This window comes from Hippocampus bargibanti, linkage group LG16 (assembly GCF_051943395.1).
Source record: "Hippocampus bargibanti isolate YZ-2025 linkage group LG16, ASM5194339v1, whole genome shotgun sequence".
NCBI classification, from domain to species: domain Eukaryota; kingdom Metazoa; phylum Chordata; class Actinopteri; order Syngnathiformes; family Syngnathidae; genus Hippocampus; species Hippocampus bargibanti.
The window spans coordinates 4,664,443-4,678,964 of NC_142749.1; the positions used below are offsets into that span (position 1 = coordinate 4,664,443).

General features: G+C 40.6%; 1 protein-coding gene across 1 annotated transcript; it reads left to right on the forward strand.

The window, feature by feature from the left end:
• Positions 1-1,210: 1,210 nt before the first annotated feature.
• On the forward strand, positions 1,211-11,174 carry zbtb21 (zinc finger and BTB domain containing 21). Its single transcript, XM_089017269.1, has 2 exons — positions 1,211-1,346; positions 5,811-11,174. Exon 2 carries the CDS (start codon positions 5,813-5,815, stop codon positions 8,849-8,851), a length of 3,039 nt encoding a protein of 1,012 aa, XP_088873395.1. The 5' UTR covers positions 1,211-1,346; positions 5,811-5,812; the 3' UTR covers positions 8,852-11,174.
• Positions 11,175-14,522: the final 3,348 nt, after the last annotated feature.

A 14,522-nucleotide genomic window follows, 5' to 3' on the forward strand; every position in this document is an offset into this window, starting at 1 on the left:
ACAATAAACGGAATAGTTTTCTTTTATCCATCTGATGTGAAGAACATAAGGCAAGACTTTTCAGTGGTGCAATCTGTGCCACGCCGAATTGCGTCATGCAATGGTTGCTAAGTCAGGTTGCTTACCGTTTAGTACAGGAAAAGATCTGTAGGCAAGATAAATAGGGCACCTGGTCCCAATTGAATGGTTTGACGCAAGCCAACTGAAAATGCTGTTGTGGCATCCATGAACTCAAGTTACTAAATAGCTTAAGTTGAATTGAGGTTCGGGTCACCAGGGGCCCACTTTCAACTAGGCTGGGAGGCGGGGCTCACTGGCGACCACCTGGTGGCTGGACCTGCACCTCGGGCACCCAGCCTGGCTCAGCCGAAAAGAGAACGTGGGTTCCCCTTCCCATGGGCTGATTCCCCGTAGAAGGGGCAGATGCCCCATTTACATTTAGAGGAGTTTAAGTGTCTGTGGGTCTTGGTCCCTGAGTGGGCAGAGGATGATTCATGAGATTGAGAGGCGTGTTTCTGCTGTGATGCAAAAACTGCATCTGTCTAATGTGGTGAAGAAGGATCAATAGATAAACAGAATTACAGAAACATTTTCAAAAAGTGGAGCAAAAGTTGATATGATATTCAATGTATCCCTTTCAAATTAAGGCAATTGCATGGTCTGAGTTATCACATGAGAGCAAAACTGACATGGCATAATTATTTTTTTCCCAAACAAGTCGTTTGTGTAAGCTCTCAGTCGTATAGATAGAAGCAATCAGTGTAGCCTCTAGAGACAATAGAAGTAATCAGTGTAGCCTCAGGAAATTGTTCTCTGCTCCCCCCAACTTTATAACAGGGACCTATCATAGCAGAGGTCTGGCACCTCTGGACAGTCGGGATATATATACTGTATAGGACCAGATCTACCAGCAAATTTTAGTTCGCTGACGAAGCCTCTTGGATAATAAGGGAACCGTCCGACACCTTCAAAGAAGTACAGATGACCGCTGAAGAAACTATTTAATCGATTTCCAAACAAGTATTCAACAAAATACATTTATCTGCGCTGCAGTGCTAATTAAAAATAGCGCGAGCGTGCGGAGTAAAACTAAAAAAAAATAAAATAGTGTGAGGCCCCTTTAAATTTGCCCTCAACTCAAGACTCTGTTAGTCCCGCCTTCGAAACCTTCTAACCAATCCAAGCGCATTGCACGTGACGAGCTTTCATTGCAATGACCTCATCCCTGGTGTGGGATGACGTCAAATTCAAGATGGATGGAATCACGACCAGTACGCAGAAATCGACACAACACTGATTAAAGTCCAGGTTGTTTGGATGAAAAAAAACTTAATCACGAGGGCTGGGTAAGCAGATAATTCTATTTTAAGTTGGCTAAATACGGAATGGCACATGAGTGCTGGAGTAGCATTTACTGTAAGCTTTTTTTCCCCCTTACCCCTGACGTAACTCAAAGGGGCAGTTATGGTGTTGGTAAACCCGAGCAGCTACAACCTGTTTAGCTTGGAGCTGCGTCTCGTCTGAGCATGCTTATTTAAAAAAAATAGTCATCGGTGTAAAACGCCGCCACTCTCGTTGGAGGCATAGCGGATTTATTAATATTGTGCTGCTACCTAGAACGCATTAAACTGCGTCCATAACGCGCCCAACTTTTCCTCCCCGACTCGACACCACATTTTCGCTAAAAGAGCGTGCAGGAAATGGCTGAGCGCGGCGCCATTCACATTTCGTCTCATAAATCTTGAACATACTGCCACTCTTTTTCTTTCCAAAGTGATCCTGTTTTCGTAGAATAAGTAAAGTGTCATGCGGTAGTGCGCCACGTCTCACGGGTGATCTAATACCATCAGCAGTACTGGACTTCCTTGGGGAGGGGGACGACACGAATGATTCGTTCTTTGGGATGAGGTTAGCTGTTTAGTTTGTATTTTTACACGGATGAAAGAAGACAGACTATCCTAAAATCACGTGTCCAAGTTAGAACAGCAATAATTAGCATAACTGTCATGCCTGTGTATCTCTGTGTGAGGTAAGAAGGAAGTTATTAGACCGGAGTGATTTATTTTTATTTTTATTTTCTTTCTGTGGCAAATTTCTGTTTGTCAAACATAATGTCTGATGTGTCACCTAAGGCGTGGAGCTACTTGTTCGAACCTAATATGAAAAAAAAAATCATACATGAATATTAACACGTTTTGCAAAGAGGTGCCACTTTACTGCGAATAACAGACGTCTGTACATGTTACTCAATGAACTTGTATCAGAAACTCAAATAATAAATTAATATATTCTGTGCAACTTTGTTAAATATTGTTGGTCACTTTTGCCTCTCAGTTCTGTGCTTATGGTTTTGAATTTTGGTTCAGGTCCTTCTTTGTGTCATGTTCTCCCCATACTTGCGTGGGTTTATCAAAGGGGATTTTTCCTCCCATGATCAAAAATTCTTCTGATTAATTTCATATGAAGCTGTTGATAGGGGTGAGTGTTTATGGTCTTTTGTAATTAATATTAATATTGTTCATATTATTAATATTGTTATTAATATTATTATTGTTATTGTTAATGTTATTTGTACAATACATATTGATTTATCTAGTGCTTTAACAGCAGCTGAAGGTGTTGTTCGTATTATTATTATTATTATTATTGATATTATTATTATTAGTGTTTTTGTGTTTTTATTATTATTATTGTTGTTGTTGCTGTAAAGTGTCCTTGAGAGTTTTGAAAGGCGCTTATAAATGAAATGTATTATTATTATTATTATTATTATTATTATTATTATTATTATTATTATGTCTCTATGTGCCCTGCGATTGATTGGTAACAGGCCAGGGGGTACCAGAAATCAGGTGGGATAGGCTACAGCACACATGACCCTCGTGAGGACGAGCGCGTGAATATTCTTTTTACATGATACAATGAACATGAAACAATTGAAGGACAACCGACGTCACTTTTTTGTTTCTTAACTGACATCAGAAAAACGTTTTATAGCATCTAAAATACCCAAAACACGCAGTATGATATTTTTATTCAAATGCAAAACACCAATAAAAATGACTTAAAGTGTCCAAAATCTGCAAAAAAATTGAGCTGCGAATTGGGCATTTTCAGAAAGTCCCGCCCCCAGTTCGTGACGTCATGCCAAGACGTCTTGCATTGCTTGAGAATCAAAACAATGGCTTGAGATTCTGAGAATATGCTTTCTTGTTACACCTCCAGTTATGATTATGATTCAAATAGTTCTGAAGAGGGAAGCATACATGTTTGCAATTGATTAAATAATTTATTCCATGCCATTTTAAGGCAACATTGGGGAGAAACGATCACCAGAAAAGAGGCACAAAATGGCGACCTCCTGTGGCCACCTCCGTTTCCACAGGCTGATAAATTCCTTATATGGAGCTTGGACGCCCTCTTCTGGCGGCTTTTGGGTGCAAAACGAGGTTGTCAGACCAAACAAGTACGTACAGCAAAATACATTGATGTGATGGAAGGACTGCTGCAATGTGTCTTTTTTTCCGGTCAGGGGCGTTCCTTGAGTGACGTCACATACACATACTCGTCACCAACTCAAAAAGAAGACTTCCTGAATATTCAGCGCGAGTCTTAAAACGTAAAATATAGCTATATGCGGTGGAATCTTTTTAAAATACGCTCAGTAGAAGTCATTTGAAGCCATTTTACAAATTATGGACACAACTTGTCCGGAGACGTCGGTTGTCCTTTAAAACGTATAAATGTACCAAACAGTGATAGAAAGCATTGCATCATGACTCAATCATATGAGAATCCTTACCATTCGTCTGTGTAAGCTCTCAGTCATACAGGAGTGGTCCATCTATGAAAAGGTTTCTTCAGCCGTCATCTGTACATCTTTGAAGGTGTCGGACGTTTCGCTTCTTATCCAAGAAATTTTGTCAGCAAACTAAAGTCTTAGTAGTTTAGGCCCTATATATATATATCCCTACTGTCCAGACATGGCGGTGCCGGACTCTGCTATGATAGATCCCTGCTCTCCGGTTGAGGGGAGCAGAGAACTACTCCCTGCAGCTGCTCCACTGATAGTTCCTGTCGTTCTGACTATCAGTGGAGCAGCTGATAGTCAGAAGTACAGATGACGGCTGAAGAAACCTTTTCATCAATCCTTACCATTGAAACTGTATTTTTAATATAAGGTGTACCGGACTATAAGGCACACCTTCAATGAATGATTTTTTTTCTCCAAAAGTAATATATAAATATATCGACGTTTTCCAAATATAAGGTGCACCGTATTATAAGGCACTGCAGTATAAACTGGGGTTACGCACAACTTCTTCACCTGGGGGAAATGGAGTCAGTGGCTATCGACAGTCCTTGTGACAAGGTTAAAGGACAACCGACGTCTCCGGACAAGTTGTGTCCATAATTTGTAAAATGGCTTCAAATGACTTCTACTGCGCGTATTTTAATAAGATTCCACCGCATATAGCTATATTTTACATTTTAAGACTCGCACTGAATATTCAGGAAGTCTTGTTTTTGAGTTGGTGACGAGTCCATACGTACGTACGTACGTGTCCGTACGTGAGTCCGTACGTGATGCCACGAAAAAAAGAAGCATTGTAGCGGTCCTTCCATCACGTCAATGTATTTTGCTGTACTTGTTTGGTCTGGGGACCTCGTGTTGCACCCAAAAGCTGCCAGATGAGGGCGTCCAAGCCCTATATAAGGAATTTATCAGCCTGTGGAAACGGAAGTGGCCACAGGAGGTTGCCATTTTGTGCCTCTTTTTCGATGAGACATTTCCCCTCAATTTTGCCTCATAATGGCACGGAATAAATACTTTAATCGATTGCAAACATGTATGCTTTCCTCTTCAGAACTATTTGAATCATATTCATAACTGGATGTGTAACAAGATAGCATAGTCTCTGAATCTGAAGCCATTGTTTTGATTCTCCAGCAATGCAAGAGGTCTTGGTGTGACGTCACGAACTGGGGGCGGGACTTTCTGAAAATGCCCAATTCGCAGTTCAATTTTTTGCAAATTTTGGACACTTTAAGTCATTTTTATTGGTGTTTGGCATTTGAATAAAAAATATCATACTGCGTGTTTTGGGTAGTTTAGATGCTATAAATTGTGTTTCTGATGTCAGTTAAGAAACAAAAAAGTGACGTTGGTTGTCCTTTAGACCGGAAAATACTGTAATTGTTTTAACACAGTTATATATATATATATATATATATATATATATTTAAATACAATCGATCACTCATGCGCTTCGTCGCACATCCTAATAAAATTGACCTGAGTCATGAAAATTAATTCATGCTGAAATATAGTGGTTCACAGTGTCAATAGCTCATTTTATGCCACCTGGTTTTGCTAGGATTTAGCTGCCTGTTTCCCCGGTTGCTGTCAAACCTTACGGACACCAAATGTTTGTTGTTGCTCTTATATGGCTATTTTGCCTTAACAGGCATTGCCTGGCGCTATTAAAAGTGCTAATATAGCGAGTACTGGACCTAACCCCCCTCCCCCCAAAAAATGGATCATCAAATACAGTAAAGTCTCGTTATATCGATATTCAAGGGAGTCCGAAAAAATATCGATATAACCGGGACTATCGATATATCCGACCCTGTTTGCATGTAATTTTCTCCATGCGTGCATAGAAATAGTATCGATATAACCGGGACTATCGATATATCCGATATCGATATAACGAGACTTTACTGTATAATAATTATACAACAATCACATTTGAATGTTCAGTCCCTCACGTAACCTTTTCTTGTACTCTTCTTGTATCCCCTTTTAGCAATGGAGAGTCTAGTGCACTACAGTTGTCCTGCCCATGCCCTCTCGGTGCTGGGACTCCTCAATGATCAGCGGCTCCAAGGCCACATGTGTGATGTGGTGCTTGTAGTGGCGGATCAACGGTACCAAGCCCATAAAAGTGTTCTGGCTGCCAGCAGTGAATATTTCCAGTCCCTCTTTACCAGGATAGACACGTCATCGAAGGTTGTAAACCTGGACTTCTGTGAGCCTGATGCTTTTGAGATTGTGCTGAATTACATTTACTCCTCCTCACTCTTTGTGGACAAAGACAGTCTTTCAGCCATCCAAGAGCTGGGCTACACCTTGGGAATCCCTTTTCTCACCAATATTGTTTCCACAAGGCCACATGCTTCATATTGTGTTTCTAGAAAAAGACTGTCCTATACAGAAGGGGATGACAATGATGTCCAGACAAGGAGTGTCATTGTGTGCCGTGTCCGGAATGACACATCTGAATCCTCTTCTTCAAACTGTCCGACGAGACCATCAGAAAGACCTTCATCTCTTGTCACAAGCGAATTGACTCGACCTGCATTAGAGTTTAACTCCTGTGAATCAGTCAGGAACTCAGATGCAAATATGCTTAAATCACCTGAACACATTGAATCTTCTGGAATGAGGTTCAGCCATCCATATGCATCCATTTTAAAAGGGAATCCACTACACATCTCATCTATTAGGCCCCAGCTGAAAACATCTGGATCATTCAGCGATGCAGAAGTACAGCATAGCAGGATGTCGTCTTGCTCAGACCAAGACATGAAACGGGATTCAGGGGTGCGGGAGCCTCGCTACAGTTCCAGAGTGTCTTGTCAGGAACAAGCGTCTGAGCTGAGCCAGTCTATTGACCGGAGCGGGCCGCTCATAAAAAGCCTACTTCGAAGATCATTATCCATGGACAGCCCTATTCCGGTCTTCTCACCTACACTGGAGCTCAAGGAGCTGCAAAATCATGAACAGTCTGTCGTTAAATTGGCATCAAAAGCGCCAGATCCTGAAATAGCAGCTCACAATGGTAATTTAAGGACATCTCCCATTATTCTCAAGTCAAAACACCACACCAGACGTGATGAACAAACTCAGGTAGAAAGAGAGCACAATGTGAAAGTAGAACCCAGCAGTCCACTCGCAGACCCTTTGGATATTATACGAATCACGGTTGGGAAAGCTTTGCCAGTCAATCTTAAAGACTTGCAAACAAATTACGAAAACTGTTCCAAGGGTACTTTCATTCCTTTCGGGAAACGGAGGGAAAGGCCAGACAACAGACGCTACCCATTCAAGAAGAACAAAATATTGAAGGAACACAGCGTCTCCTCAGAGGAGAACAGGTCGGAAATGGTGTCTCACAGCACCACCGACGACAATGAGAACGACGAGTTGCCTCCGAACAAGATTTTTACATGCTGGAACTGCTTCAAGGTTTTCAGATCCAGCGCCGGACTACATCGACACGTAAATATGTACCACAACCCGGAAAAGCCATACGCGTGTGACATCTGCCACAAGCGGTTCCATACTAACTTCAAAGTGTGGACACACTGTCAAACTCAGCATGGTGTCCTACAGAATCCCGCCTCATCTTCCAGCTCGTCGGTGACGGACGATAGATTCCAAAAGAAACTGATCGACATGGTGCGAGAGCGAGAAATCAAGAAAGCGTTGCTCTGGAAGCTGAAGAGGAATAAACAAGCTCTGCAAACTTCCACCGTCTGCAAAAAGCGAGCAAGGTCCAACTTTGTTTGTCCCTTTTGCGGGAAAGTGTTTGTGTTTCAGTCTCAGTACAGGCAACATTTAAGGACACATAATGCAGAAAGAGCTGACAAGGACGATGCAGTGGAGAACACCATCTTCCAGGAACAGGATACGGTGATTCACCAAAAGGTTACAGACGCTGGTGTTTATACCTGTAGACTCTGCAATATGAAGTTGCCTTCACTCATCGAGCAAGGTGATCATGAATGGGGCTGTCGGCATTCCACCGTGTGCCCGTACTGCGGCCTGCGATTCTCCAGTCCAATGGTCAAAAAAGACCACGAGGTGCACTGCAAGTATAAGAAACTGACATGCCTGGAATGCATGCGAACCTTCAAGTCCTCCTTCAGCATCTGGCGCCACCAGGTGGAGGTGCATAACAACAACATGATTAATATTAAGGAACAGATGAATTTGAGGCAGGAAGAGCACAATGAAGGAATATCTGAAATGTTTATTGAAGAGCGTTACACCGGTGAATCTCTTGCACAAGAGAGAAATATTTACAATGACTCCTCGGGCACACCTATGTATGATTCCGAAGACTCTTCATCCTATGTGCCTGAGGACCTAAGCATGGGCCATCATGGGAGACTCGTGGTCAAAGAAGAACCACTGGAGGAGTCTGTGAGCGAGCGGGAGGAAACGGAGAGCAGCCAAACCGGACTGGAAGAACCTGGCGTGTGGCCTTGTGAGAAATGTGGAAGTCTTTTCTGCTCTCGCAAAGATCTGGAGCGTCACCAGGAGCTCCTGTGCCACATTAAGCCCTTCATCTGTCACATCTGCAACAAAGCCTTTAGGACCAATTTCCGCCTTTGGAGCCACTTTCAGTCACACATGTCGAGCACAAGTGAACACGTAGCCAAAGAGACGGACGGGCACCCCCAGCCCCTTTCCCCCTCGCCACCCATGACCTCTCTAAACTCTGAACGTCCCTCTCCGCAGGCCTCCTCGCTCAACCAAGCGACGCCAATCGCGGCTGCCCCGGCCGACGAGTCCAGCAGCCCCGAGGCATCCGTGTCATTAGTCAACAGCACCAAAATTCAAGCTCCGCCTGAGCAACAGCCAAGCACCCGCAGTCCCGTATCAAGGTCCAACAGCTTAGAGAATTCAGGCGGGGCTCAGGATCCAGAAACCCTCTTCTACCACGCACCGTCTCTCTCTGCCCTGACATTCAAGAGACAGTACATGTGCAAACTTTGTCACAGGACCTTCAAGACGGCTTTCAGTCTATGGAGCCATGAGCAAAGTCATGGCCACGTGTAAGCATCTGACATGTTCTCAAAGTGCGTTTCAAACTCGATAATCAAAACAACTAAGATCACAAAAGGCATACTTTGAATGTTACAGCCAATTTGCCTCCAGTGTACAATTTTAAAGGACAACCAACGCCTCCGGACAAGTTGTGTCCATAATTTGTAAAATTGCTTCAAATGACTTCTCCTGAGCGTATTTTACAAAGATTCCACCGCATATAGCTATATTTTACGTTTTAAGACTCGCGCTGAATATTCCGGAAGTCTTGTTTTTGAATTGGTGACGAGTCCTCACGTCACGTCACTGAAGGAACGCCCCTGACCGAGAAAAGACACATTGTAGCAGTTCTTTCATCACGTCAATGCATTTTGCGGTACTTTGTTTGGTCTGAAAACTTGGTGTTGATCCGTGTTGATGGCGAAATTAGAAGGAAAACACATAAATAACGCGATGGTGAATCGTGTCTTGCACCGAGCATCTATTTGATATTCGCTGAAAAAATTCTAAGGAAAAAATCAGCCCGTTTCCACGGAGCTTTGTCGCCGTCTTCTGCCTCTTTTGGGTGCTACATCCACCCCCCACCCCAGATACCTCAAAATGACACGGAATAAATTATTTCATCGATTGCAAACATATATGCTTTCCTCTTGAGAACTATTTGAATCATATTCATAACTGGACGAGTAACAAGAAAGCATCTTCTCCGAATCTGAAGCCATTGTTTTGATTCTCGAGCAAGGCAAGACGTCTTGGCGTGACACCACGAACAAGGGGGTGGGACGTTGTGAAACTTGCCACTTTCAGTTTCAAATTGAAGTAGTTTTTATACACTTTAAGTCATTTTCATTGGTGTTTTTCATTTGACTAAAAATATACTGCGTGTTTTGGGTATTTTTGATGCTATAAAACGTTTCTGATGTCAGTTAGGAAACAAAAAAGTGGTGTCGGTTGTCCTTTAAGACCACCTCATTGACAGACAAGAGTATTTGGGTCACACTAAAAAAGCTCAACAAAAATAGTCAAATAAAGATGTTATTTCCCCAAAGATTTTCTTTCTTTTTTAAAACATATGAAGTGAATGTCAAAATTCCCAAACAAAGACAAAGAAAAGTCTGAAAGAAGCAACTGCTGTGCCTTTCTCTGTGCCATTATATTCCTCTTGTTTTCGTTTAGTTGCTTAAAACACTCCTGGTAAGATGATCAAACAAAATAGGTCTTCTCAGTCTATTTTTTTCCTCTCTCTGGAACAGAGATAAATGATTAAACTGCTCAGATTGCTGAGGTATTGGCATGTTCAAATATTGACTATTTAACCCTTTCATGCACCAATATAACCTGATAACATGATAAGTGGTCCATGTAGTAACCACTCTCCCTAAAAGGGTTCATTTACAAAGTTTATCTTCCCAAGATCCTTAATAGTTTTCATTCTATGCACAATTCTTGTATTATGACCTCATTCTACATTTTTTTCTCATACCATCACATTAATTTTCAATTCTTACTTTTATTGTTCTACAGCCATCATATTTTTTTACCCGAATACTCAGTACAAACATGAATGTGCAAACGAGTGATAGATACGTTTTGGTTTCGAAAATGAGTTCTTTTCATTCCAAAATGGTCTGCTTCAATTTATCCTGGTTGCCTAGTGATATTTACATGTATGTGTGGGTGTTTTCAAAGAGGAAGAAAAAAAACAATGTGTTTAAAGGTGTACCTCACGTGACTTTCCGAGTAAATGCTTTTGTTCATCTGCTGCAGTTGGATTATAAATTAGTGCTTTTGCTGATGCATCGGAATTGTTTCTTGGTGTGATGAACCTTAACGATTTTTCAAGCCTCATGCACTTTTTGGGGCCTTCATAAAATTCAGTAGTGACCATTGTAATAGTAGTCTTTTGGACTGAGACATGCGCCTGGTCGCGAATCACTTTCTTCACGCACGGGAATTTTTTGTTAATTTTCTCATTTTCAAGCTGCAGTACCTTGATGTAAAAGCATATATCACAACATAGTACGGTATACATACAATCAAAACGTCTCAGGTTGTTCAAGCATTTCAGAACAATGATAAAGGATGAAGCCAGGTTACAGTCACTGCTAATTTATCTATTGAAGTATTATTTGAGTGGTTAAGAAATGTTGTACAATTTCTGTGGGTGTGATTTTGTATATTGTACAAGTAAGATTTTTTTTCTTCGTCATGACAAGTGGCATAGACTGAAAAAGTGGTGTGTTTGTGGTCTTGTATTTTGCAGAGCATTTGAATCGTAAACTCACGCATTTGTACATTGAAATTAAAGTTTTTGGGTTTTTTGCCTCTTAATCGACAGGTCATCATGGTCAGTAATTCACAAGGCCCGAGAGTGAGAGGTACAATCAGACCAAGTAGCCCTGAGGAATGTAGTGGACATTCCTTTCACTCTGTCATTGGTGATGGATAAGCATTGTTTGTTGTCATCATTGTATGAGGCAAAACTAACATTAAAACTTTAATAATAATGCTTGATAAATTCAGGCCATTAACTCATTCACTCCACTCCAGTGCCAAGGTTTTTGCAATTTTCACTCAAATTGCAGGACCCAGAGAATATTGAGTTTTAGGATTACATAAGGATTCAATGCAGTGTAATAAACCTTAGAATGCCTTCTTTCATTAGGAAAAAAGTTCCTAAGTTATATGGGTCTGGAGTTATCTGAGCTTGAAATGGGGGCAGCTGTACAAAAGGCAAATGCTTGCCCCCGTGTGGGAGGGAAAACAATTGCTAGAGGTCTGACCAGAGCTTTATCGGCGCCACCCCTCCACCTCATGCTTTTCAATTGCTGAATAAATTTGGGAATGGCGGTGAATGAATTAATTAAATTAATATTAATTAATTAATACCTTAAAAATAAGTACCAAATGAATAAATTATGGGTAGTTGAGTGGTTAGTATGCCGACTTCACAGTACAGAGGTCATGAGTTACGATTAGCTGGCAACCAATTAAGGGTGTCCACCACCGAGTGCCCGAAGACAACTGGCATAGGCTCCAGCACCCCCTGCGCCCCATGACCCTCGTGAGGATAAAGCGGTCCAGAAGATTAATTAACTATCGATTTTCGCGCTCTGTAGTATACAGTACAATTGACATGGCTGAAGTTCATTTTTCAGCAAAGTGTCATAATATCCCATTACTGGATGTGCCATAAACTTTTCTTCCATTACCAATATTAAGAGCATCTCACACTATTCCTGAGCTTTTCTCATCCTCTTCTACACTTCAATTAATAACCAGAATTATTAATCAAGTTTCAAGCGCAATTCACCGTTACAGGGTCGCAGGACGTTGTTGTAGCCTCACCCCAGCTGACTTTGAGTAGAAGGAAGAATACCCCCTTGACTTGTCACCAGTCAGTCGCCGGTTACATATAGAAACAGACAACCGTCCACATCTGCAATCACAATGCTGATGAGTGGGAAGCGGTCCCAGTCTGCAGACGAGTAAAACGACTGTACTGCTACACTAACAGTGACGAACAAGAACTGCTACTTGAAAAAAGTGAATATTCCGTTTGACATCAGTCTTAGAGAATTATACAATACAACATGTAGACAGTGGCCTTCATACTGAAATGGATTTGTTTATGCAACCAACAACATATTAAGTAATATTTAGTGGCGTAATGACTTCAGGTGGTAAAGCTGTGGGACTTAGAGGCAGATTTGTTTTTGTTTTTTTGTCATGGGGTGTGTGTTCCTGCTTTGTGAAAAGTCAATGTTGTGGCCTTGGTGTTTGATTCAGTGTGTATTCTGGTAACCGTACAAACTTGTACTGTTGCTTTGGCTTTCTCGTAAAAATTGAGAAATCTGTAGAAAGTTATCGTGACACGTTTGGGAGCTGCTGAATTCAAAAAGCGTCGTCGTGGCAACACAGGGTTTGTTGTGGTAGATTCTTTTGACATTGCAATGATTATAGGTCAATATCACTATTATGTGCTTTTGGTGTCCTCATCAGAGTGGCTATCATCATGAGGCAGTTGCAGAATAAATGAAACTGTGAGGTCTTACTATAAGTGGTCAAACATTTGTTGCGCATGTACCAATACAAGGATGTCACATGTTCACATCTTCATTTTATTGGATTTTTTTTATTTCATTTTCATGGATTATACATTTTTGGGATGTCCCAAACACTGCTGCGCTGACTACAGAGTGCATGATCAGAGGTGAAATAATTACAAAATATTTTACATGGTTTTATTGTCAACTAGTTCTTCATGAAGACATTTTGATCATGTAAATCTAATATTTTCATGATCATATTGAAAATGAAATTGCACTCAGTGTGGGTTAACTTCCCCTTCCAAAGGCTTTACAGCAAATACGACCTGTATTTTTTTATTTTTTTATCATTTAAAGCTGATATACAGTGTATGACGCCTAATTTATGTCATACGTGGAGTTGGATGTCAATCCAAACATAGAGAAATATCTACTTGCTTCGGAAATCCAAAGCACATTTGTGTTACAGTACAGTCATCTTGTTCACTAAATGTTCCCGAGAGTGAAGGTTCATCTCGTGCTTATAAAATACCAACATTAGCCAAAAATAAAAGATCCACCCTGTTGGCAAGTTCTATCTTTGCCATCATGTGTCTGTTTCCAGTTAAAAAACATTTGATAGTTTGACCAGTATTAAATTCTAACGTTATACACATCTTCATATAGTAAATATCAAGTTCAATGGAAAATCTTGCATTTGGGGTTGGTGGGGTGATATGTGAAGTCTCAAAAGCACCTTTTGGTGATATTGATACAATAGTGCTCTTAAATTCTATGTGAGAAACACTTTCTGTAATGTTCTCTGGAATTAATAGGATTGTGTACATGGATATGTTTCTGAAGTTTTGTACCAGTTTAGAAACTTTTTAGTAGTACACATGTGCTCTACTTGCAATAATATTTGTATCAGCATTGGTTGTTGTTGCTTTTTATGCAGCTGTTTTGGGGTTTTGTTTTGATTTTTTTCTACTGTGTGCTTTATCGCTGGAATAAAGTTACATTATATGTAACAGTGTTTACTCTTATTCAAAAAATATTTCAAAATGGTAAATGAATGCCTTGCAGATCATTTGAGTTGTTGAAATATACTTTCAATCGACATTAACTTTGTTTATTTTTCAGCTGTAAATATTACCTTTAGACATTTGTTTACACAAACCGAAACCAGTAGCTATAAAACACAATTCACGTGAACATGAATTCCCATTTTTAAATGTAACTTAAACATGTAATTTAAACACACTTCCACCACATTGTGTAGCATTTTAACTGTTAGAGCAGTGGAATAAACAAATGTTGACCTGCTGGCAAGTTTAAACTTGTGGATAGGATTTTGGCTTGGAAACTTAACAGGTGGAGCTAAGAAATTTACATATACATACTGTACTGGAAATCATACATAACCCTACGTTCTATGAAAGCCAATGTAGTGGGATGGTTTGCATGAACTAGTGCACCTTTTCCCTCTTGTCACTCAAGCCTTAAAAAAACAAGCACCTATTGAACTAGTAAAACAAAGAAACAAAAGGTGTAAGAATATCATTGGATACCGAACAAAGACATACCTGTACTTTAAATTCAATGGAATTATTTTTATTTACAATCAATATAATATATATAATATATACAGACTT